Source organism: Odontesthes bonariensis, chromosome 8 (genome assembly GCF_027942865.1).
Source record: "Odontesthes bonariensis isolate fOdoBon6 chromosome 8, fOdoBon6.hap1, whole genome shotgun sequence".
NCBI classification, from domain to species: Eukaryota; Metazoa; Chordata; class Actinopteri; order Atheriniformes; family Atherinopsidae; genus Odontesthes; species Odontesthes bonariensis.
Genome location: NC_134513.1, coordinates 16,812,542 through 16,840,127, shown reverse-complemented (window position 1 = coordinate 16,840,127; position 27,586 = coordinate 16,812,542). Strand labels below are relative to the sequence as shown.

At 38.1% G+C, this 27,586-nt stretch overlaps 1 protein-coding gene and 1 pseudogene across 1 annotated transcript in view; one reads left to right on the top strand and one right to left on the bottom strand.

Moving 5' to 3' along the window:
* The window catches only part of mpped1 (metallophosphoesterase domain containing 1), a 69,586-nt gene extending 42,491 nt beyond the window's left edge, over positions 1 to 27,095 (top strand). The window contains exons 5-7 of the mRNA XM_075472540.1: positions 13,768 to 13,883; positions 18,875 to 18,988; positions 22,877 to 27,095. Coding sequence (XP_075328655.1) covers positions 13,768 to 13,883; positions 18,875 to 18,988; positions 22,877 to 22,995 — 349 coding nt within the window. The 3' untranslated portion in view covers positions 22,996 to 27,095. The remainder of the gene's footprint in view (positions 1 to 13,767; positions 13,884 to 18,874; positions 18,989 to 22,876) is intronic.
* LOC142385894 (uncharacterized) lies at positions 16,678 to 17,544 on the bottom strand (annotated as a pseudogene).
* Positions 27,096 to 27,586: the final 491 nt, after the last annotated feature.

The following is a 27,586-nucleotide window of genomic DNA, read 5'->3' as shown; positions in this document are numbered from 1 at the left end:
ACTACTTTTTCAGCCAATGACATGCTTGAACTGTGTGCATGTCTCTGTAAGGTGATCTGTGCTATAGGGGGATTTCTGGATGAGACAAAGAACTCTGTGTTTCTCCATTACTCCCATCTCATAGAACATTTGTCTCGGTGATTCTGAAAACACCACATCTTGTTAAGATATGCAGATTAAAGATATAACATAGACTTGTAATATAAAGACATCAAAATAACACACATGATAAAGACAATTATGACTTTCAAAATTCAGATGAATATCTATGAAATCGTGACATATGAATAGTGAGTCACACAATGCTAATTTCTGTGTTAACAATGGGGACACCAAACAAATACCAAATAGATACCGAAGGGACATCGTTAGAAGTTACTAGTTGCATATATTGTCCATTTTACTGAGTCCTCTGGGGTTTAAATGTTCAACTAATCAACACTGCAGACCACTAGGGGGCAATGTGGTTCCATCAGGCAGGTTGGGCGTTTTCCACCAAAATCAGTTCTTTGTCAATATTTAAGCCAGAATCGTACAAATTGTCTCTATATGCGTCTTGTGATCAAGCTGGAAACCTGAAAGAAATTGTACACGGTTATCAAACACATTTAATATAGTTTTAAGATTCGACTAAAAGTGAGCCTTAGTGAAGTCTTCTCAGTTCGTATGTAGCCACCTGGTCGGTTTGCTGGTGAAAAGGGGTGTTAAAGTGTCAACTTTCGAGTTATGGTCTAGATAAGATAGTAAGTGTCCCACTTTTCCAAGAGTGAGTTCGACTCCCCAAAAGCTCTTAAGGGTGTTGTAAATTAGGCAGTTTCTGTCTCTTTTTCCTTTGTGGAAAGAAAATGAAGATCTGGTTTATATCCACATACGTAAACATCCCCCACAGGAATGTTGGTTTTGTCAAAGTTTGAAAAACTCTTAATCCACACGGCACTGTGACTGCTACACAGTGATCAGATTTTTTTTATGTTATAGGCTGACCTTTTTTATAAGTGTCCCGATTTGTGGAATCAAATCACTTTAATCATTTTACTGTTTTAGGTCATCTTAATGTTTTTGTACTTTTAACCTTTTTATCATGAGTTGGAACTTTTAACATGTTTTAGTATATTTTATGTTGTGTGTCTGCATAATAAATCTACATACAGGTAATAATGAAGTCTGCTGTTAGGATGAGTGGTGAAGAGAGGACCCAAATTCAGACATGGATGCTGAAGGTACTTAACCTGATTTTAATTTTTTTTTTAACAATAACCAAACAACATAAAATTAAACTTGAGAAAACAAAAACCTAAGTACAGAAAAACCTGGTAACGGACATGAAAATCTGAAAATGACCACGACAAACCAGGGAGCATGAATAACCCTAACCCATCAGAATGTTTAACGTCAGGACGAGAGAGGTTCAGTGGAAACATTGCGTCACTTTGTTTGGATATTTTTTTTTTTATTGAGGCTGCTAATTTGCACATATTGTATTCGGTTACTTATGTTATTTTATGTTAGCTTTATTTTATTTTATTTTACTTTAGTACTTTCCCCCCTTGTACCTTAAATGTTGCACACAAATTTCCCTCTGGATAAATAAAGCTTTTTGAATCTTTGAATCTTAAATACTGTGGCGGATCTAATGAGAAAGTAGTTGCAGCTGACGACAATAGAGTGGGTAAGCGGTGTGGCAGTGGAGTTAATGGCCAAACTGAAGGGAATTGAGGAAAATTATGTGTGCGAAAGTGGAACAAGAAACATAACTGAGACAAGACTAACTGATCCAAAACAACAAAGACGAACCATGAGTGTAACCATCAAAAACAACGAAAGACTAGACTGATACAAACAGAGGAATTTCTGAAAAAAAGCCAATAATTCCAAAACACAAACTATAAGCCTTCACAAAATACGTTGGTATTTTGTGAAGGCTTATACAAAACAGTGAAATAATGAACCAAGAAATAATCAGACCACGAAAAGACCAGAAACTCATAGTACACGATAAACAAAACACAAATAACCATTTATCATGACATCCAAAGTGCATACAACTGAGGTTTAGAATGAATGTGGGTCAAGAATGACAGTGAAAAAAAATTGATCAACTCTTCTTTTAATTATCATTTTTATGAATTTAAAGAATTTCACCATTGATGTGCCAGTCATCTCTTTGTTGCTCAAAAAAGATATATCATCATATTATCACAGTTTCACTTCTGAACACAGATACAGAAATATATACATAGATTTTAATAGGCTGCGTTGAAATGGTGACTCCTTGTAGACTCCTTGACGGGCCTTGTAAAAGATGTCACATCATGTATGCACCCCCCTCAATCGTACAGAAAGAAGAAAAAACAGGAAAAGAAAATTAATATGGTAAGGGAGCTCTCACTTTTCTTCTTTTTCTTCCCATCTCCTCTTTTCCCCTGTCCCTTCGCTCCCTGTTTCCACCAGAGAACTTTAAAATGATTTGCATCTAATGGGTTTATTTTTTTTTTTACACATTCCATGTTCCAATGGAACATCTGTTGGAGAAAAGGAAGACTTGCCACAGTTGCCAAGGCAACTATTACTCCAAAGACAAGGCATGGAGGCTAGGTTGCACAGAGAAAAAAAAAACAAGAAAGAATAAAAGACTTCAACAGCATTTATTGACAAAATTAGACAATGGTAAAATATTATCCTTGCATGACATATGGCCACCATTCCCTCTTTCCTCTGGATTTCTCTTCTGTGATTGCTCATGCCGTTTTTTCATCATTTCTCATTACAATGTTCCGTTCCTCTGCTTGCCTGTCCTCATCCAATCTTATCTTCCCACCCCTTTTCCTGTTGTACTTTTTATCACCTGTACGTCTCTTTCTCTGTCCTTCATGCTAGCATCCTCAGAAACACGAGTAAGAAATCTCTCCTAAATCAGAGGTGTAAATCCCTGTGTTTAAAACACACATGGGCTTCGCACCCGTGGGGGATGGGGGGTGTTTCGACACCCCCACTTTTACAGCAAGATGATTTCACCTTTTTGAATTTTCAATCACCAAATAAAGTTTTAACAAATCATAAAATGTGTTTTAAAGACTCTGTACCCTCTTTAGAATAATTCTATCCAGATTTGAGCAGTGTAAAATGACCCTGTTCTGCATTTTTACAAATCAGAAAAAGATTTCACAAATCCTAAACAGATTTGAGCAGTGTAACTATTGTAGTTTCCATACAGGACCTAGTTTAGGGCGATCAAAATGCAAAAAAAAAATGCAGTGAAATGGCCCTTTATGCCTGTCCATTTAATTCGCGAATCGGAGGCTGGCGAATCGGATGCCAACTTCAGCGTCGTGTCTTTGTGCTTGATGTGGCGCTCATGTGCCCCCCCCCATTTAAAATCACTGCTCCACCCCTGAAAACACACATGCTCTTTCATCACAGCTTTTCTACTGTTGGGAGGATCTCATCTCCTCTCTGAGGCCAATGTCAGGGACAGGGAAGAGCTACATGTGATTTGTGTGTGTGAGAAAAAGTTCATGTGGTGAAAGATATCTTCAAATTTCTTCACACTGTGAGTCGTTGACTGCTTGGAAGACGAGGAAAGTGATTTTGTCTGTTGCTTTTTAAATCTGACATGGCCCAACATGAGGTAAGACCAGAGAGAAAGGCTAACATTAGTAAAGAAGACAAAACAAATTGCTTTCCCTTAACAGTGGTAGCAAGGGTTTCTGGTTCAAATCTTGGCTTGAGCCTTTCTGTGTGGGCTTTTGTAGTGAAACTGAGATTCTCTCACAGCTTCAACCCAACCCCCTTATCTGTGCTTGAATGGCAAAAAAAGGAAGGAGAACTTAAAACTAGTAGGCTATAATGTAAATGTACTTTATTTATACAGCCCTTTACAGACAATCCTTACGGTGTACCAAAGTGCTTTACAGTAGGTAATAAATAAAGAGAAGAATAAGTAAAAACAATAAAAGAACAGTGAAAGCAATAAAATACAACAAAATCGAATAAGATAAAATAAGATAAAAGTGTCATCATACTACTGGGTATTAAAAGCAATCCTAAATAAGCAGGTTTTTAGCCTAGATCTGAAGAGGCCCAGGTCAGAAATAAGACGCAGCTGGACGGGGAGCTTATTCCAGAGCCTGGGGGCAGCGACGGAAAAGGCTCGGTCACCCCAGGGTTTGTATTCTGACCTGGGCACTTCCAGCAGAAACTGATTTGTTGACCTCAGAGCTCTACCAGGATTGCGGACTGTTAAAAGCTCAGATAAATACGATGGGGCGAGGCCGTTAAGAGCTTTAAAAACAAACAAAAGTTTCAAATCAATTCTATAAAGGACAGGAAGCCAATGGAGGGAGTTAAAGCTGCCGTCGGCAGGTTTTCAAAATTCCGAGTCTAAAGTCGGAAAATTCGAACTGATACAATTTTCAGGTCCCTCCCCCAACCTCTAACAAGCTCTGAATCGCCCCCCAAACCCCTCCCCCTCTGTGGACGAGTTTGTGCACGTGAGTTCACACCAGTGTGAGCGCACACAAGCTGGGGCAGACTCACGCTCAGCAGCGTGTGCACAAGCTGTGATTGACAGGTAGGATTCCTCCACCCTAACGTGATTGGTTAAAAACAGCCGGGAGCGCTCGGTTTTTGCAAGCTTGATTACAGGCTTCAGAGGGAGCTACAGATTTTGTTATTTTTCCTAAACAGCCTATTTAATATTCTACTTCCAAAATCCCATGACAGTTCAAGCTAATATGCCGACCGCAGCTTTAAGAACAGGAATGATGTGCACACGTCTGTTAGTGTTGGTTAAAAGACGGGCAGCAGCGTTCTGCACAAGTTGAAGGCGACTGAGAGAAGACTGGGAGACGCCGACATAAAGTGCATTGCAATAGTCTAACCTTGAACTTATTAGGGCATTTCTCAAGGTCATGACGTTCTATAGAGTACCACCTGCAAAAAAAATGACCAAAATAAGAACTAAACATCATAAATTTGTACTAACTATCTTTGGTACAGTAATAATAATAATTCAATAATGATAATTAAAAGAATTCCATAGTTGTCCTCCAACAAAGCCCTACAAAGCATATTGTATTTGGAAGCTCAGCACCGTCATGTTAATGTTTAAAACACAAAATCATGTTCAGAGAAAGGATCCCATAAAAAAGGCTGCTGGAAATCCCCCACATCTCAGGTCTCAGCATCCTTGTAAACCACTTGACTCTATACGCAAAAAGTGAATTAGCATGCATATATTGTAGCTAAATATATCAGTAAAGTTTTGAGCAGATTATAACATTAGTTAAGGGGGATTTTACGCCAAACCTGTTTGTCTAGCATTTTTTTTTGGTTTGTCAAGTATGACAACTCTCAATCAATTCCAATGTGTGACTCAGCAACTCACTCCACTCCAATTTCCCCACACAAAGTTAGATCTGACCTTTCCTCTTATGCTTATATATGAATTTCTAACACACACAGCAAATCATTCAATGTCTGTTGAACACACAGTACTTTCAGACATACTTGCTGCAGCCTCCCCCGGCTCTACTGAAAAAAGATTATGCAGTGTTGAAATGATGTGCTCTAATCCAGCTATTCCCGATACTGCATATCTAGTGAACATAAACCCAGCAGAGCTCTTAGATCCAAGGACTCAGGTCAGCTGGTCCAGTCCAGAGTCCAGACTAAACATGGAGAAGCAGCATTTAGCTGTTATGCTGCAAACAAGTGGAACAAACTGCCAGTGGAGATTAAACTCTCATTTAAAAATGTCAACATTTGTAGACATTTTTAAATCCAGGTTAAAAACATTTCTTTTCTCATGTGTCTATGCATGAAATCTGCACGGTATCTTTTAATTTATCTAGACTGTTGCTTGTTTTTAATCATTTTAATTTCATTTTAATTATTTTATTTCTTTCTCTTTATAATCTTTTATGTATTTTTAATGCTTCCACTTCACACTTCAATGCTTTTATTTTATGTAAAGCCCTTTGAATTGTTGTGTACATGAAATGTCCTATACAAATACATTTGACTTGACTTGATTTGGCTAGTGCACTCTGAGTGTTGGCAGAGACTTCCACATTCATCCTCCGATACATGTTATGTTTGTCTGCCCGTTTGTGAGTTTTATATCACTCTGCCTTCCACCCCTTAACTCTCATATTTATATTTTTTTATTCTTTTCACAAAGACAACTAGAAATGCACTCAGGGAGTGCAGACCTCCGCCATCCGCCAACCTACCTGTGGATAGCGAGCCATGTATGGACATACGTTCCTGATGTGGGCTACTTGTTCTTTGGCGCTGTCAGCAGAAGAGGCATTCCCTTCTCCCTATTCATTATTGAACAGCAGTGTTCGCCGTTATTATTAATTATTATTAATATTATTATTATAATGTTTTGTGGGGAAGCAGTGTTCTGTCGGGAATCAGTGTTCGCCGTTATTATTACGCTATATGCAGTTATGCACACTGGCTTGCCGTTGCAATCTTTTGTTGTGCTAATTACAGCAAATCCGCGCAATATGCATTCAATCCGCGCACTATGCATTCTGTCTGGCTTTGGCACCTTGAGGTCGCGCCACCTTGTGGCAGGTCGCAAGATTGCAGCACGAACAGACGAACGAACGAACGAACATCCAGACCAACAGACAAACTCGGGCGATCACATAACCTCCTTGGCGGAGGTAATAACTTTAAATGCATTTAGTTTTTTTTTCTGTTTGTTTGTTTGTTTTGTTTTGTTTTTATATCAGACTCCTCCTTTACATTTTTTCATGTTGCCATTGCCTCCAGATGAGAGGAGACTCCAGCGGGAGCTCATTATCACTGGGCATGAAGTTGACTTTCAAGGTCTCAGCTGATTTTGTCACATCCAAGTTTCTGTCACAATCCAAGAATATCTGTGAGTGGGGAACAGGGTTTTTGTGCTCAAATCAAAAATGGAAAAAAGGGATGAAAGGATAAAGACCGTTCAGATTACATATATATACATATATATATATATATATTTCTTTTTTTTTTTTCACTGTTTTGACCCCAGCACCAGCCACCAACACCCAGGCATTTGTCCTGCAGACTGCTGCGGTACAAAGAACACTCTGTAGTATCAACATACGGAAAGCAACTGGTCCTGATGGTGTCCTGGGATGGGTTGCTGCGAAACTGCGCCACAGAGCCGACGAAGATCTTCACAAACAACTCTATCACGGCGTTCTTTTCCAACCTGCCTAAAAACCTCTAAAATAGAGCCACTACCCAAACAGACTGCAATTACAGGCTTCAATGACCACAGGGATGTGGCATAATAATAATAACCCATTATTATGAAGTGCCTGGAGAAACTGGTGCTGAAATATGTCAAAGCTGCTCTCACCCACACTGGACCCCCACCAACATACATACCAACCGAACCAACAGACCACACACATGTGCAAGGTTGTTATTTGTGGATTACAGCTCTGCATTTAACAATGATCTTCCAAGCAGAGTGTTCCACAAGATGTCTGACTTAGGCCTCCACAACATCCACAGTTGGCGTTTGAAATGGCGCTAGTAATGCAGCACATAAAGCTTAGCATGGTGGGAGCGTGTTTGTTTATGTTGCGGGCAGGATGTTTATGCATTTGGCAGACATGCATAAAAGCAATGCATTTATCCAAAGCGACTTACACTGGTAGGGTAAAGGGGTCTTGCCTAAGGACCTCTACACTGGAAAAAAATCTAAGTCTTACCCAAGTATATTTGTCTCATTTCTAGTTAAAATATCTCATTACACTTAATATAAGACACAACTGCCTAACAAGTGCTATTTCAGCCAGATATAGGGTATTGTTTAAATACAATACATCTTGAATATCTTGTTAAATGAAAAAGTCTTGAAAACAAATTGTTTTGAGTCACATATCATATGAAACAAGCTTTTTTTGACATTTGAAGAGGTTTTTAAGCTAATTTCAAGATCGCTTTTATTTCAAAAGTCCTAAATATCACATCTTATTTCAAGAAATCTTGACAAGCCGATTTATTTTGCTTATTTCAAGCAAAAACGTCTCGTATTTGTTGTTTTTCTTACTTATTTTTGGAGGGGCATTTTTTCCAGTGTACTGGAGGTAGTACCTTTCATGCAGTGAATTTATTCAAGAATAAATCCTCATTATGGGTTCCATATATACAAACGCCTGTTTGTTACTAAATTTATTTTGTAACAAGACACCAACAATGACTTTTGGGGTGTATTTTACTTTAACTATTTTATTCTTTTCTAATTTAACTTAACAGAAACACAACATGCCCTTATGTCAAGCAATGGTGACACACAACTGCTACATGTTTCAAAATGAAAACATATATAACTTCACACAGAGAAGAATTCAAAGACTAAACAAAACAAGTTTTTTATGGAAGTTTTTCTGTGCCATCAGAGTTTGAATATGAATTTCTAATATTGAATTTTTACAGCATCAAAATCAGACTTTGAATTTAAAAAACCAACAGTGTAAAAATCAATTTCTAAAAACTAAAAATCAGTGTAAAAAAATTCAACATCTAAAAAAAAATTCAGTGGAAAAAAATTCTGTGGAAGATGTTGAGTCTGGTTCTTTTTCCACAGAATTTTTCGAAGTTGAATTTTTTTCCACTGTTGGTTTTTTAAATTCAGTCTAATTTTGATGCTGTAAAGATTCAATATTAGAAATTCATATTCAAACTCTGATGGCATAGAAAAATTTCCATTGTTCTTCCTACTGTAGAGCTCAGATTTGACAAAGTCTCCAAAATTGTGCCTTCCTCTGTCATTTACAGACATTGGGCCTCGTTCAAGAGCATTTTTGTATTCTTATTCAAAATTTCTCTCACTTTTTTCGTATGAAGGTCTCCTACGAACACGCCACGTCAGATTCAACAAACACTCTTAACTTTGGAAAAGTGTGTTAACGACCTGCGTTAACATGATGAATGCCCCCCGTGCGGAATCTGAGGGCAGAAAGGCTTGTACCTCCACCTCCTGTTGGGCCTCTCTGCCTTTAGTTTTGCTCCAGCTCTGCATCCACTGTACAGCTTTCTCAGCTCGGTCGGAATTGGATGTTTAATTTCGCGTTCAAGCCTTGACAGTCCCAACAGTTCTCTTGTGTGCACTGCTCTAATACTGGTAGTAGTGCACATTGTCAAAAAAATCAAACAAAATGTAAATAAAAAACAGATCACTTAAAAAAATATATAATAATATTACAATAACTATAAAATAAATGTTTATAACGAAAGTTTGTAATGATTGCTTTGAAGAAAAAAAAATACTGGAGCTATATGGTTTTTTTGGGGGGGATAAATATTCTTTTGAAAATATCTTTTTATTTAATTTCATTTATGAGACAGTTTCAGAGCTAAACACTCTTCTTTGGTTTTAATTTATATGTTTAAACATATAATGCAGCTTGACAAACAGCAGAGGCAGATGTTAACTTTGAACTTTTACAGCTAACAGTGGCAGCCATTGCTTGTCTTAATTACAGCATATTAATGTATTCTATATTTTTCACACATCCCTATTCATACAACCTACTGTTCTTCTGCCTTCAGCCTTCAAGAGCATGATTAAAAGACATTCGGGGCTCATTTGTCATGCTTTGCCTGCCTCACTGCAGACATCAAGGTTTCACTTTCATGAATTGAAACAAAAAAAAACTAAATCCTCGAGTCAGACTTTAAATTCTTAGTGGAAACACCAAATGCCCAAACATGATATAAAGAATTGTATCAGACTGAATTACAATTAAATGCATTTTGCATGTAATAATCTTCTATATTATAATCTGCAGCAGCCTCAAAAAGGTGAAGCTTTACTGAATATTTTCGCGAGAATACATATGATGTAATTTTAGTGATAGATAGTTCTATTGCTGTCTAAAGTTTAACACTAAACAAACAAATAGCAGGATCGGACTTTGTGTTGGTCAAAGTCATTTTAATTTTGAATGCGTAGCACGAATCTACTGTCTTCAGGATGACTAGCATCAGTGTTGGCGCTGCTGCCATCAAATTTAATTGCAGATAAAATCATCTGGTGGGAGAAAAAGGAGATAAGGAGGATGACAGCAGGAAAAGGGTACACTTTCCATTTTCAGTGTTGCTTTTGCTACTACATCATTGTTTGGCATAGTTTCTCATCCTAGAAGGCTTATGTTTGAATTAAGCTCGCCATTATTGTCCTCATAGCAATTGGTGGTGTGTGCCAAAACTGTCTCAAAAGCCAATGCTTTGGTATAATTTCAGCCAGTTGTCCACCTCTCCATTTTTATGGTCTGGCACGAGGTCATTCTAAAATGAAGGAGAGCTGCATTGAAGAGTGTGTGAACTGTTTCATCTTTACAGGCATCTGTAAAAAAAAAACTAAACTGAAATAAAAGAAAAAGGCAAAACTATTTTAATGATCATTTTTTTAAAGATATTTTTTGCTGGTTTAGAAGCTGTGCTGCTTGAGTGGATTCACCAATTTTTTTTTTTTTTTTACACTTTTCAACATCTGGTAAAATGAGTTACCATGCCAACACAAGCGTTGTTTAGTAAACAGAAGCATCTGATTAAGTTTTTCAAATGCAGGGGCAGTCTTCAATCATTTGTGATAAATGCTTAGTCTCTGATGTTCAGACAGAGAAAGAATGTTAATCTTGTGTGCCCCTGCTGAAAACACAGCATGATTTCCCATGATGCACCTTTTTCACCATTTAAATTTTTTAGTAATTGAGGAGATGGGAAAGTCTGTGTCATTGACAAGTGTTTAGTCTTTTAGGCCTGTCTTTTTGTCTCTCCAATTGAAGTGTGTCAGTAACAAATTAACACACATACATACAAAATTTATGAGTTTATTCTAAAAAGTCCTTATCTGATGTTCCATTGGACACAAGCTACTGTTCTAAAGTTAGCATTTCAAGGCACTGAACTCAGAAATGTATAGAAAAGTGGTTGGACGCTGTTGGGGATCAAGCAGGAGCTGGATGAGTTATTAGCAAATATTAATAACTGTCCAAAGACAGTTATTAATATTCAGTAAAATTATTCATGAAAATGATTACCTTCAGGGCACCACAGATGTATGTCAGAAGCTAATAACCAAATCCCAGTATCAGTCTCATAGTATGTTGGTCTATTCATGTTAATCTGGGAAAGATATCTGGGAAAGATGAGTCATATGAAGGCTAATGAATCTGAGCACTGACATTCACAATCAGCAGTTCTCAAAGTGAAACATACAAAATGACCACAAAATAACTTCTCCTTTAAAATAATACAATATAATTTAATAAAGTTAGCACAATGATTAAATCAATGGTACTTTCATTAATAAACACTATTCTAATAAAGTAATCCTTTGTAATAAATAAACAAGCAATGGGAGAAAGACCATTAGGCAAGGCAAGGCAATTTTATGTATAGAGCACAATTCGTACAAAAGGTAATTCAAAGTGCTTTACAGCTACATAAAATCACAAGAAGGCAATAAAATCATTTAGTCTGTGTGTGGGTGTGTGTTAGGACGTGTGTATTGGAGAAGAGCAGAGGACACTCCCAAGAAGAAGGATTCTGATTGCATGTTTTGGTCCTGTTGGAGTTAGCGCACAAACTATTTCTTGGTAATCTACATGGAAAGGGAACCAAGGACTTTGAGAATAAAATCCAGTTGCTTCCACAGATGAATGATTTCAGTTGGGGAGGTCCCCAACAACAACTTCAATATTATTGCATGCTGCATATTCTGAAAAAAGATGTTAATAAGATTTATATCACTCACAGCTGAGGAGTTCACCAGGGATGTACCGATACCAGACATTTAGTAGTAGATACCGATACCAATGAAATTCCACCATTCTCGATACCCAATTCGATACCACGGTAAAAAACAAAAACAAACCAATAAATGCCATGTACTTCAACAAGCTAATTTATTAAAAACATTTGAACATTACAAAAAAAAAACTGTGCCACTGGCATGTGGCCTTCAAGTAATGAATAAAAAGAATACACTATTAACATTACAAAACAAAGAACAGTGCCATGTAGCGTTCAAGTAATAAATAAGAATAAACCATTATTAACATTTGATCCATGGAATCAGACATCAGAACCATGATAGTGGGATATTCTATGACTAAGTAATTTGAAAAAATATCTGATCGTGCCTATCGCACATGTGCATTTATTTGCAATGTAAGCAGATACATTATTTGATCTATTTCAAAACTGGATAACTGCGTTGTCACAGAGAAACAAGGAATACTTTCAGAAAGGGTATGTTCTAGGGCTGAACGATTTTAAGAAAAAATTGAAATTGCGATTTTTCTGGCAGAGATTGCGATTTCGATTTCAACCACGATTTATTTTCTTTAAATCAAGTTTCAGTGTAAATTAATTCAATGCGGCTGGCCCCGGTTCGACTCCCGCACGTGTCTTTCCCCACTCTCTGCCCCCTGCTTCCTGTCTCTCTCAAACTGTCCTAACATTAAAGGCATAAAAAGCCCCAAAAAATAGCTGCGGTCGGCAACTTTTTTTTTAGTCATATTAGCTTGAACTGTCATGGGATTCTGGAAGTAGAATATTAAATAGGCTGTTTAGGAAAAATAACGAAATCTGTAGCTCCCTCTGAAGCCTGTAATCATGCTTGCAAAAACCGAGCGCTCCCGGCTGTTTTTAACCAATCAAGTTAGGGTGGAGGAATCCTACCTGTCAATCACAGCTTGTGCACACGCTGCTGAGCGTTAGTCTGCCCCAGCTTGTGTGCGCTCACACTGGTGTGAACTCACGTGCACAACCTCCACAGAGGGGGAGGGGTTTGGGGGGCGAATCGGAGCTTGTTAGAGGTTGGAGAGGGACCTGAAAGTTGTATCAGTTCGAATTTTCCGAGTTTGGACTCGCAATTTTGAAAACCTGCCGACGGCAGCTTTTCAAAAAAAAAAAAAAAAAAAAAAAAAAAAAAAAAAAAAATGCACCAAAAAAAACCGCAGCTTTGACGATCGCAAAATCGTGTTGTCTGAGATCGCGATTTTCGGTCGAAAACGATAGATCGTTCAGCCCTAGTATGTTCTGCTGTTTATTTTGATATACGGTGCATTGTGTAGTGACAGGGACTTCACAACTTAATCAGACATACTTTGTTCTGTTTGTTTGTTTTCTTCATAACATGAATATTTTGTCAGATTAAATAAATTAATGATTCACTGCAACACAAGGACCATGAAATAATTAATTAGATAGGGAAATAATTATATGTTTTTTACATAAAATGAATTGGTATTTTAATGAATTAATGACACATATAAATAATTATTTAATGATTTATGTATTTAATTCCAATTTGAATGAATTAATGACACATTTAAGTAATTATTTAATGATTTAATTTGAATGAATATTTAATTTTGGCACTTTTAGTCCTCTGTCGTTCAATACTACTGCATTGTATTTTACTAAAGAGTGACATATGACAGTCCTAAACATCACAGCTTGCATGCAATGCGTTTTTTTTAGATTTGGTTTCTTGTGGCCACAGATGTAAGTAAAATCTGAAAGGTTCCTGTGTTCTGTGAGGTCCACAAACCCTATATATATATATACATATCTTATGACTAGGATTATAAATGCAATGGTTAACAAACTGAGGCAATGAGACAGCAAAAATTACTTTAGGCTGCTTCTATTCTCAAAATATCACAAATGATATTGTCTGTTTTTCTGACTTTGAGCATGTTATTTAAATGTTTTGGTCAATTTTATGTATTTCTGCAGGCAACCCTGGTACTACGGCTGGGGCTTCAACCTGCCAAGGGGTCAAGCTCTTTTAGACAAGTGGAACCAGATACCAGACAATACAGACATCCTGGCCACACACTGCCCCCCTCTGGGTGAGACACATATGCACAGACACACACAGACATGCACATTGTGATTTTGAATAAAAGAGATCACTGATGACTATTTTTCTTTTAAGTGGGTTTCATTCAGTGATATTTTGTGTTGATATCAATAGTTTAGTTTTCAGTTTTATTTTATTTATATAGCGCCAGGAACGACTCCCTTTGAACAGGAAGAAACCTCTGGCAGAACCAGACTCAGGAAGGGTGGCCATCCGCCTCCACCAGCTGGGGTCTGAGAGGACAGAAAAGAGGGGAAAAACCCTGTAACACCATTCAAAGGATATCTGTTGGAACAGGGAAACACGAGTTAATGACCACAATAATGTCACATGTACATAATATCATTTGAGAAATTAAACGGTGGAAAAAAAGAGTAAAGTGAGGAAAGGTGTGACAGATGAGGCCCCCCAGCAGTCTAGGCCTATAGCAGCTTAACTATGGGATGTTTCAGGATCACCTGAGCCATCCCTAACTATAAGCTTTATCAAAAAGGAAGATTTTAAGCCTGGTCTTAAAAGTGGAAAGTGTGTCTGCTTCCCGGACATTTACTGGCAGCTTATTCCACAATAGAGGGGCCTGACAACTGAAGGCTCTGCCTCCCATTCTACTTTTAGAAACTCTGGGAACCTCATAAAACCTGCAGTTTGGGAGCGAAGTGCTCTGTTAGGAAAATGTCTTATAATGAGATCTTTAAGATATGATGGATGATCTTTAAAGGGACACTGTGTAATATATTAAGTCATTTATTAGCTCAAATCAACATATTCATTCATAAACTAGTCCTCATTGATGTAAAATTATCTCTGTCAACAATCTCACTTATCCTCCTGAGTGAAGAATAACTTGTCTGTATCTACATATAGCGTGCAAGCTCTATGGAGGCTGACATGTCCTTCCGGTCTATGAAAAATGACGAAGTGCCGAGAGGGACACAAAGCACTTCGAATCACGATTTCCCCAACGTCAGGCCTGCAAGCGGAAATAACGTCATTTTGACGTCACGTTTGCACGCAGGTATAAACAGAGCCAGTCTACACCATTAGACATTCTCTGGTATAAACCAACCTGAACAGCCTGCATTTTTGTTCGCAATGGAAGACCATAGTTATGCCACGCTACAGGAGAAGGGATCATTGTCGCCGAAAAAGAGAATCTTAACACATACCGCCTGCCGTAGTTCAACAAGTTGCAACGCACATTTGAAAACGCGAGGCGCTAGAGAGCGAGAGCAAATTCATTCGACTTTGCAAAATAAAATTGCACCTCTAGATGGGGGAAGAAATTACACTTTAAGATGTCCCTTTAAGATATGACGGAGCTCGGTCATTAAGAGCTTTAAATGTGAGGAGAAGAATCTTAAATTCTATTCTGAATTTAACAGGGAGCCAATGAAGAGAAGCTAAAACTGGAGAAATGTGATCTTTGCTGTTAGATCTAATCAGAACTCTGGCTGCAGCATTTTGGATCAACTGAAAGCTTTTCAGAGAATGTGTGGGACAGCCCATTAATAAATAAATACTGTAGTCCAATCTTGAAGTAACAAATGCATGGACTAGTTTTTCCTGATTTTTTTAAAAATATTACGAAAGTGAAAGAAAGCAGTCCTAGAAACCTGTTTTATATGCGCGTCAAATAATAAATTCTGGTCAAAAATAAGGTTCCTCACTGTAATACGAGAAGCCAAGAAAATACCATTTAGAATAACTATATTGCTAGACAATTTCTCCCTGAAGCGCTCAGGTCCAAAGATAACGACTTCAGTTTTGTCTGAAAAATGTTTTGTCTGAATTTAGAAGCAGACAGTTCTGAGTCATCCAGGTCTTTATGTCTTTAAGACATGCTTGTCGTCTGACCAACCTATTGGTTTCATCTGGTTGCATAGATAAGTACAGCTGAGTATCATCAGCATAGCAATGGAAATTTATGCCATGCTGTCTAATAATGTTACCTAATGGAAGCATGTATAAAGTGAAAAGAATCGGTCCAAGCACAGAACCCTGAGGAACTTACTCTGGCTCAACAGAACTCAAACTCTTTGTCAAGCTGGCTACGGTGCTGAAAAGAAATCTGGGATTATTCTTATTCTCTTCTATCTATGAATAATAAGCAGTTATAGCTTTACAGAGGGCTTTCTTATACGTTATTAAACTATCTTTCCAGACTTATTGAGACTCTTCTAAATTAGACGAGCACCACTGTCTCTCCAGCTTTCTTGCAGTCTGCTTGAAAGCACGCAGCTGTGAATTATACCAAGGAGCAAACCGCTTCTGACTGATTACCTTCCTTTTCAGAGGGGCAACATTGTCCAGCGCTGTACAGATTGAAACTATAGTGCTGTCAACAAGAGAGTCAAGTGCTGCTGGAGTAAAGTTTAGGTAGTCGTCCTCTGTCATATCTGCACATGGCAGTGAAGAAAAGGATGATGGAATTAATTCTTTAAATCTGGTTACAGCATCCTCTGATAGACACCTTCTATATGTAAAAATAAAAATGTTTAGACAAGACAGGGTTATGAGGGAACACTGTTAACTGTTCACTCTCAATGCCATAAGTCAGCACAAGATCAAGGGTGTGATTAAGGCAGTGAGTAGGTCTGAACACTTTGAGAAAAATCTAATATAGAATTAAAGTTAATATTCATGCAGTCATTTTTAACATCTACATCAATATTAAAGTCACCCACTACAATGACTTTATCTGTACTCAGCACTAGCTGCAGGTGGGAAGCTGCAGAGAAGTGTGTAAGACTACAACTCTGAATCCTGGCCTCAATCGTGGGTTGTCATGTTTTTGGATGACTAATAAATTTGTCCATATTTCTAGAAATGAGAGCCACTCCTTCCAAAGTGGGATGAATGCCATCTCTCCTCATCAGACCAGGTTTTCTCCAGAAAGATTGCCAATTATCTATGTAGCCCACGTTGTTTGCTGGACACCATCTAGACAACCAGCGATTGAAGGAGGACATGCGGCTAAACGTGTCATCAGTGGTCAGATTTGGCAGGGGTCCAGAGAAAACTACACACCGATGCAACATTAATTTTAGTGACCTCCGATTGGCGTAACCGAGTGTCATAACTGCCAACATGAATAACTATTTTACTGTATTTACGCCTATTCCTAGGCAGCAGTTTTAAATAGGATTCTACATCGCCCGCTCTGGCTCCTGGAATGCATTTGACTATGGTCGATGGTGTCTCTAATGCCACGTTTCTGACTATAGAGCTGCCAATTACCAGGGTTTTTTCCTCAGCGGGTGTGTCGCTGAGTGGGGAAAATCTGTTTGAAGCGTGAACAGGTCGATGGTGAACCACGGGCTTGACTTTAGGACTATGACTCTTCTTCCTAATAGTCACCCACCCACCCTGGGGTTCCGGCTGCTCAGGTTCTGCTGGGGGGGGGGGGGGCAACTAATGGAGCTAACTACGCTAGGTGGCTCCACACTGGCTAAAGGGACCTGGCTCACTATGGGGTGATTTTCAATGGTGCAGTGCCGAGCTTCCAATTCAGATAACCTCGCCTCCAAAACTACAAAAAGACTTTATGTGTTACATGGACCATTATTGCTAAAGGAGGCAGAGGAGTAACTAAACATCTGACACACGGAGCAGGTGAAAGCAGGAGATGGACAAAGATAACTGGTAGCCATGCTAAGCTAGAGAACCAGACACACTGCTAAAAAGTGAAAATAAAGACTAAATATCTGTACGAGTGAGTATTAGAATAGATTAAGTATGCAATAGAGTTAACTATGCAAAAATGTGCAAATTATAGGGAGAAATAAAGTGATTATTAGTAGTCCAAGAGGAGAAAGAAATTCTACAGTACACAGACAAGGTAACAGGAGGTGATGCAATACGTCTTACCGCAAAGCAAAGCAACAGTGGCTGCATCACATTGGTCAATTCAGGAAGCGATTTCTACTCCTGCTGTCGTGCCTTTTTGGAATCGCTTTCGGATTAATATATCTTGGAAATTTACCTGGTTGCTCCCAAATCACTTTCTTCTCACTAACATGGTAAAGGAAGTGTCCTTTAAACTCATTCACAGGATCTACCTTGCTAAAGACTACCTAAAGAAGTTCAACTCTAACATTAATGTAAACTGTACCTTTTGTGACCTTTGCCCTGAGTCCATTACTCATTTGTTCTGGTTGTGTCCTCATTGTAAAGATTTCTGGCAACATTTTTGTAATTTTGTTGACTTAAAAATATCAGCAAGCTTCCAGTTGTACTGGGAACAAGTCCTGTTTGGGTTTCAACTAAGTGGCAAAATGAATCCAAAGGTTTTCTTTATTAATTTATTAATTATCAAAGCTAAATTTCACATACACAAATGCAAATTTTTGAAAAGAAAACCAAATTTCTATGTTTTTTTGATTGAATTAAAGCAATACTTGCTCACAATTAAACCTTCAACTTATCATAAAGCAAAAACAACAATATGGGCTTGTTCCCAACTTGGGATTATGGACGAACTGTTGTCCTAAATCTTTGTTTTATTTGTTGTTGTTTTTTACACGAGACTCCTTGGCACATATGTCAGTTTGTTCAATAGTTTTCTTTTTGCAAGTTTGTGACTGTCATTCTCTTATTATTATTATTATCCTTATGCTCCCCTTGGCTGGCTTGTTTTTTTGACGTTATGCCGTTATTCTGCTTTGTTGCAAATAAAGTTATAAAAAAAAAATTTAAAAAAACATTGGCCAATTCACACAAGTGGTTAACTAAGAAATTGGAAAGATTCTGGAAAAGCTCCAAAAGTTTTTATGCTCTACATAGGTGGAATTGTTAGGATACAAGATATGACTCTTTGGAGACATAATATACAGGTTTCATAACAGTGCATCAGTCTTTGATCCCTTTCTACCCTACCTACTGCTGAATCGACCAGAGCTCTTCATAATAAACTTTGCAGACAGTGTATGAACTGCAGTATTTCATGCAAGGTGTGACTGATTTTCATCCCTCTGTGGAAAGGTTTTCTGGACTGGGTCCCCAAGAAGATGCAGCGTGTTGGGTGCATGGAGCTACTCAACACAGTCCAGAGGAGAGTCAAGCCAAAATTGCACGTATTCGGACACATTCATGAAGGTATTTGCGTCTGCTTTTAAAAGGTTTCAAGAACAAAAGCTGTCACAAGAAAAGGTTGTATGACAGTCCACTATGTTTTGCATGCAGTATTTTCAAACAGCACACAATGGCTAGCAAAATATAAAAAAAATCATATGTATCTATATCTACATATCAAATATCTATAACTGTGTTTAGCTCAATTAGTAAAATATTTCAGTTTCCAAAGACAAAGTTAAATAGTTTTTTTGTTATTTCCTCCTTGTCTTGTCCAGCATTATGGCAGCAGAATTGTAATCTGAATACCGTTTTATGCCAAACACATTTGCTTTGCCAAGGGAGGTTTTATGAATATAAAGCTCCCCTTGTTTCCCAAGTACAGCTTGTTAATTTATTTTTGTTACAATACTTCACATGTAATAGTGCCGAACCTGACAGTGGGACAGGGACAGAGGGAGAGTAAAGAAAAATAAAGGGGAAAGAAATAGAAAAAAACGATTGAAGAAAACAATGATAAACAAGACAACCAGCTGCTACACCTGCAGACACCAAACAGAAGACATCCCATGGTCCTCTGTGGGGAATCCAGGCGGGGAACCAGGAGCACCTGTAAGCAGACAAAAACAAAATATATGAATATAAAGCTCCCCTTTTTTCCCAAGTACAGCTTATAAATGTATTTTTGTTACAATACTTCACATGTAATAGTGCCGAACCTGACAGTGGGACAGGGAAAGAAGGAGAGTAAAGAAAAATAAAGGAGAAAGAAATAGAAAGAAACGATAAAAACAATGATAAAAAAAAAGACAACCAGGTGGTACACCTGCAGACACCAAACAGAAGACATCCCACGGTCCTTTGTGGGGAATCCAGGCGGGGAACCAGGAGCACCTGTAAGCAGACAAAAACAAAACAACAACAAAAAAAAATTTTGTCATACGGCATGGCGCTGGATAAAGCAGACTCTACGGTCTTCTGTTGCTGTTGCACAGGCGTTGTTATTGGGGGAAGATTAGCACTTTTTTCGGGCTGTGTTTGTAAAAGTTTGCATTCTCTGTACTCAAACGGAGGCTTCAGGTGATGAAAAAGGTTAGTGGTTCTTTGTCGGAACATGTGCTCGACATAATATGAAGTGCACACTACTATGTTTCGTGTCTGACTTAAAAAAACACAAATACCTCCACATCAGCCACGGCTATTCAGAGACAACACGGGAAGCCGGGCAGCCTCTCCCATTCTCTGGGGAAATTGCTACATCTTCAATGTTAAATTGACGATAAAACAGTTATTCACAAAACACAAGATATGCCCAATACTGCATTTACTTTCATAACTACAACATGTTGTCCTGTAGCTTAATGAAGTGATTTGTTCTGAAATCGCCGCCGTTCACTGAGGAAATTATGTTATGAAGCCGCCACTAACAGCCAGGCTTCCGAGCCGAGGGCTGCCCGGCTTCAGGAGGGGGCGGGAGAGTCAAGTTTTTTTCTACAATTCTAGGTCATCATTGGCTAAATCGACAAAAACTCATCACTTCCGAGGCAGCCCGGCGTCTCTGGGGGTAGATTAGACGTGGGCGTGTCAATATGAGGGGCTGTGTCGTGATGATTGGAGTTAGTGTTTGTCCATCATGAGAGATGTTGTGGCAGCCGAATTTTTAAGCGGGGAGAAGCACGCTGGAACTTCAGTCCCAAAGCGGATACGAAAGAGACTGGTCTGTGAAAGTGCTGTAATACTTTTAGTGGTTTCTTTCCAGAATTCATGCTGCCCATTCACAAATGTTACCTTTTTTAAGAATACTTACCACCACCATCAAACTCTAAGTTTTCATTATGACAAGGAAAAATGCTCCACAGATTCATATCCAGCCACAGATCCAGCCATTTGCAGGCCTTAGATTCGATCATACTTGATTTTGGCCTTGCTGTGTGAATTTTCAAAGTCTATACCTTCTTTCTGTGTATTTGCTGGGCATACTTGTCATACTAGACACAGCTATGTTATAACTAATTCTTTTTAACTTTGCTATCTTCTGCTTTGGGATGGCACGAGCCACTACAACCCTGAACGCGTAATATGGGCTTCCCCTGTTTTAAAAGTCAGCAGCCGCCACTGCTCCACACCACCGAACCCAAGAGGGCCAGGAGCCCCTAAAAATCCCCTAAAAGAAAACGTGCAAACACATCCGAGGGCCCAAAGCAAAAATTTAATCTTGAGTTCTAATTCCGATATTCTTGAACTTTCCTTGTTTTTCTTATTTGATGAAAAAGAGATTTTTTTTCCTCTCATAACTGCTTTTCCTGCTTCCCAGAGAACACAAGCTGAGATTCATTATTTTCTAGATACTCTACATTGCCAAAAGTATTCACTCACCCATCCAAATAATTAAATTCAGGTGTTCCAATCACTTCCATGGCCACAGGTGTATGAATTCAAGCACCTATACATGCAGACTGCTTCTACAAACATTTGTGAAAGAATGGATCGCTCTCAGGAGCTCAGTGAATTCCAGCATGGTTCCACAGTCAACTGTCAGTGGTATTAGAACAAAGTGGAAGCGAATGGCAACGACAGAAACTCAGCCACGAAGTGGTAGAGTGGGGTCAGCGGATGCTGAGGCGCATAGTGCGCAGAGATTGCCAATTTTCTGCAGAGTCAGTCGCTAAAGACCTCCTAACTTCATGTGGCCTTCAGATTAGCTCAAGAACAGTGAAGAACAGCTTCATGGAATTGGTTTCCATGGCCGAGCAGCTATCACCAAGTGCAATGCAAAGCATCGGATGCAGTGGTGTAAAGCACGCCATCACACAAACTAAAGGCTATGTGTCGCATAGATACGAATTTGAGAATTTTTTCTTATATTTTGTCAAACTTGCTGATGTATTTTCTATACCACTGTCTGTGTGTTTGTATATATACATATATATATATATATATGCATACATGTGTTACAATATAGATAATTGTAATAGATAAGTCTTGTTTAGATAGAAAATAATAATAAAAAATAATAATAATATAAACAAAATTAAATTAAAATCAGTTGACAAACATATGGAAAGTTGAAGAGCAGCAGAAAGAGAGGTATGATAGAAATATCCAGAGATCAAACAATTGTATTTATTTATTTGGGAATATTCACAAGGCTTTATGAATCTTCTCTGCTGTAATGAGTCAACCTGCATTTGCCTATTTTGCACTGGTAAAAGAGAAGACAAGTGACAGATATTCAGATTTTGAAAAAGCAGTTACAAATATTTAACTAATATTCTGAGTTTAGCTGTGGAAAGTTGTCTTTTCTTTTCCATTCCACAATGAACAATTTGAGAATATGTCAACAACTGAAAACTCTTAATTTTAAGTAGGTGTGTAGTCCTTTAACTGAAAAAACAAGAATTTTTTTTAGGTGTTTCCTTCTTTTGTTCGAAATGTTTACATTGTTTGAGTATCGATTTTATTTGTCTATTTTGTTGCTGTCTCTCAAATCTATATGTAAAAAGTAGCAGCAGATTGTTGTTATTATCCAATGCCTCAGAACAGTTATTAAAATAGTAATAAAAGTGCAATCATGTTTTAAAACTTTTAGCTTTGAAGTAGTTCTACATTTACGGCTTCTGACATAGTTTTTACACACATTATGGTACATGCTGAAAAATTTGATCTGATGTGAAAGTAAAAATTTGCATCATATTTTCTATAGTTATCTTTAAGAGCTTATCTAAAGAAAGTACAAGATTATTATAAGACTTTATTATTTTTTTCTTTATTAATCGCTGCCCCATTTAAATCCATTATTCAAGAGTTGGTGGATCAAGATTTACAGTCATAAAAGCGAGTGGATTGGAGTAATTTGTGCAATGTTCTAGTTTAATTTTATGTTTTTTTGTTTTTTTTGTTAAAACTTCCTAGGCTATGGCATGATGACAGATGGCACCACAACATTTATCAACGCCTCAGCCTGTACTGTCAACTTCCTGCCCATGAACCCTCCCATTGTCTTTGACCTTCCCAACCCCAGGACTACATGACTTGAGGAGGCTGGACCCTAAACCCCTACAGTCAGAAGAAAGGAACCAGGAGAAGTACTTGAGAATAAAGAGCGTGGCAGAGGAAATTCTGCATTCTACACAGGCGTGTGTTTTACAAAAGTGCTACTCCCTAGTCTGTTTGTGGAGCTGACTGAGTGGCAAATAGACACTACATCAGGCTTTCAATGTGTTTTTGTATGCCATCATTTCTTTATCTTAACACTGAATTTTAAAGTAGACACACAGACTAGAAATAGAAATAGAAATAGATGAGGGATGGACACGTTTCTGTGTCTAAACTGCACCGACAATCCAATGCTGTTCTCAGAAGATCCCTTTTACTTCATAACGTTGGAACAATCCAACTCCTGATATACGGTGGAGCTGTGGCTGTGGCTCAAAGCACCAATGGAATGTTTGTAGGAGGATTTAACAGTACTCTCCCCACTTTTCAAAACACTGTCTGTGCTCTCATCTTCCTTTACCCTCAGCAGGTCCATTCTCCACATACTAAATTGTGTTTTTCCTCTCTTTTTTTTTTGTTTAACCAGCCTGTTTTTTTGTGAGACATCAAAGGAAGTGTAATAGAGTAGCAGAAGGTTACTTTATGTTGACACCACTCTCCTTGGGCTCCTTATAGCCCCAGGTAAGCTTTTTAACCAGCTAAAAGCTGGTTAACTTAGGGCCTCGAAATTTCCTTTTTAGGATTCGTCTTCATGCATATACATACTGACAACACAGACATTAAAAGAATTCACAGCCTGAAAGGAAAACACAGACGTACCGTATGTCCCTCCCTTATTGGGCTCCCTTTTTGTTTTCCTCTTGTTTCATCCTCTCCATCCTTCCTGCTGTGACTAGCTCTTCTTTTTTGCGTGGCTATCGCTGGAAGGTATGACTTTGTGGGACTTAGAAAATAACAACAAATAATAAGAAACCTGAAGATGCAACATGCAAATGCAACTTCTCTACAGTCATGTTCACAAAAACTGGAATCAGTGGTTGTTTGAGATTTGTGAGAGCAGTAGACCTTTCTTTTTCTTTCAAGAGAATCAAAAGTGTAACTGCATGTACAGTAAATGGTTTGAGTAAAGTCAGAAAAATTTGTGTCTAGAAATTTGTGGTAGTTACATTTGATTTGTTTTTTTTTTCCTCTCATGTGAATGTTTATTATACTTATTCATTCAGTTATTTATTTGCTCTCTTTGCTTGATCCTATTTGGTGATTATTAACTCTTTAATATCTGTAAGCACTTTATATTTAAGGAAAAAATGGGAAGGTACGAATATTTTAATATCTTTTATGTTTTTTTTCATATATCTAATTTCTTAATATGGCCATCTGAATCACACTTCGATCTCCCTGCTCAGACATTATCTATAAATGTTCTGCAGCAGTTTACTCCCGCTTCACTATTATTTCAAATCTCATCAACATTCATTGCACAGTGCTTATATTTTCATGCTTTCAAAAGGGCAAAAGAGAAAATTTAGCAGAGGATGTATATGCACTTGGAAACATGCTAATACCAGGATATGCAGTTGCTATAGTATTGTGATACAAAGGTAACTACACAGAAATTTAATTTGAAAAGTATATTTAAGATTAATGCAAGACATAGGATAACATTCAGAATATAAGAAAACAAATTAAAAATCACCATTTTGACAAACACTTGTCTGGTGCTTGGTTGATTAATCAGCTAGAACATTCATTAATTCACTTATTAATTCAATAATTAATTAATTGTTGTGGAAAAATACACTGGTTGTACATCAAAACTGTAGTGTATCAAGAATAGCAAACGCTAGGGGTAAATTGAGAAGCCGATGAGGATAATCTGACACAATTAACACATTAATTGAAAATGAGATGAGATGATAAGAGTTGAAGCCAGGCATCTTCCTTTAAGTCAACCCATGGTTTTTGTGCCTTTGTGAACAGATGCAACTAGAATGAAGAGCGACAAAAAGTCAAGTACCATAATTATAATCACAGACTATTTTGATAATTATTGAGTCATAAAAAATTAGGACCCAATATCTTAAATTTGTCATTGCTGCTTTTCCCTGTCTTACATCAGATAATAATCTAAATTTCTTTGGAATTTCTTTGTTTGCAGTGGATCACAAATGGTTGTATGTCAACATCTCAATGCATCATAACAGTCCTCTTTAAAGAACCATTCATAAACAAAGATTTCTAAAATTGTAAAATTAAATTAATATTAAGTATGGTCAGCTGCGAAGCATCATGCAATTGGCTGCATTTAAAAATTTGCGCATAGTGCGCAGAGGGCGCAAAATTTCTGCAGAGTCAATCACTACAGACCTCCAAACTTCACGTGGCCTTCAGTTTAGCTCAAGAACAGTGTGTAAAGAGCTTCATGGAATGGGTTTCCATGGCTGAGCAACTGCATTCAAGCCATACATCACCAAGTGCAATGCAAAGCGATGGATGCAGTGGTGTAAAGCACGCCGCCACTGGACTCTAGAGCAGTGGAGATGCGTTCTCTGGAGTGACGAATCACGCTTCTCCATCTGGCAATCTGATGGACGAGTCTGGGTTTGGTAGTTGCCAGGAGAACGGTACTTGTCTGTCTGCACTATGCCAAGTGTGAGTTCAGGAGCTGGGCTTGGCCCCTTAGTTCCAGTGAAAGGAACTCTGAAGGCTTCAGCATACCACAAGATTTTTGACAATTTCATGCTCCCAACTTTGTTGAAACAGTTTGGGGATGGCCCCTTCCTGTTCCAACATGACCACCAGAGCACAAAGCAAGGTCCATAAAGACATTGATGAACGAGTTTGCCGTGGAAGAACTTGACTGGCCTGCACAGAGTCCTGACCTTAACCCGATAAAACACCTTTGGGATGAGTTAGAGCGGAGACTGCGAGCCAGGCCCTCTCATCCAACATCAGTGTCTGACCTCACAAATGGGCTTCTGGATGAATGGTCAAAAATTCCCAAAAACACCTTGTAAAAAACCTCATGGAAAGCTTGTCCAGAAGAGTTGAAGTTGTTACAGCTGCAAAGGGTGGGCCAATGTCATATTAAACCCTCTGGATTAAGAATGGGATGTCACTTAAATGCATATCCGTGTAAGGCAGATGAACAAATTCTATCGGCAATATAGTGTATTTGTGAAGAAAACATTTATTTGTGTTATCACCGCTCAGAGGAGTAAAAACATCCTTCCTTTGCTTCAGGGTGAATATTAAAGGAACAAGAAACAACTCAAACAATTTAGCTCAATATACAAATCTAAATTAATACATTATGAGTCAAAAAATAGGTTATCATTTGGCTATCACCAGTCTAGATCTCAAAGATCCACAGTATCTGTCTGAAGGTGTTGGAGAATGATAGTATGAAGTCTATCATTCTCCAACACCTTTGGAGGTATCTCCCACTTTGATATTGCAACTTCCAATCATCTCTCCCTCTCTTCATTCATCCTTCCATCCATCTTCCATACACACTTAATCTAATTACCTGCTTATACTCTATAAAGATGTTCCTGTACAAAATTCCCACCATTTGGCATTTTATGTGTGCAATACCTGCTTGTATGTACTGGACTGTCTCAGAGGCCTCTTTGCAGAGTCTGCTTCCAGAGCCCTGTATGGTGTGGTTGGTCTGGCCTTGATTGCTTTTGTGCTTAGTGCCTGTTCTTTTGCTACCATCATTAATGTACCCATGCAGTCTTTGAGACCATTCTTTTCTAGCTACTGATAGAAATGCTCATTATTAGCCACTTCTTTCAGTCTGTTAGTGGCACAGAGGCTTATTTTTCCATTATGGTTCCTTCTCTCCCTCACCTAGGGGTTCATCACTGGGAAACATTTTCCTGATGTATTGCTTTATCTTTGTTGTTTTTTCCTGGATAATAGTCTCTGGTGCTCACCAAACCCCGGCCTACTCCCCTTCCCCTTAGTGAATAGTCTTAGGGTTGGACTTGTACTTTTTTTCCTAATTATTACCGCATTTACCGTTACATGTACAGCCTAATAAAATCTGGAAAATTCATAATCAAACAGACTGATGGATCCAAATCTGATCAGCATTCTGATTTAGAAATTATTCATCATCTAAAACTAATCATGTTTTGGCTGATTGTACACACATTTAAACTTTTGGTTTGATTCCCAACATCTTCATCTTTATCTTTATTACTTCAGCAACAAAATGTGAACCAGCTGATAGTGTCTGATATGATCTCTGAACATGAGCTACCAACAAATAGCACAAGGTCAGCTGCAGTTGATTTATTGAATAAATCCTCAAAAGCACTCTTTTTTTGGTTATCGGAAAGCAATCATGAGAAATGTCATTGCCAAGTATTATCTTGCGTGTTGCTAGATTTATTGTACTACAATGTAGAATTTTCAATTTTGGTGCTGTAAGTATTACTTTATTACGAGTTAAAACAAACTTAGCTCTTGCGAGCAAAGCATTTTACGGGTGTGGAGTGAGTTACTGAATGTCCCATAGTTAATATTGAAGTCTTTTGAAAGGTGAACGCAGCAAAATGTGAACCAGCTGATAGTGTCTGATATGATCTCTGAACATGAGCTACCAACAAATAGCAC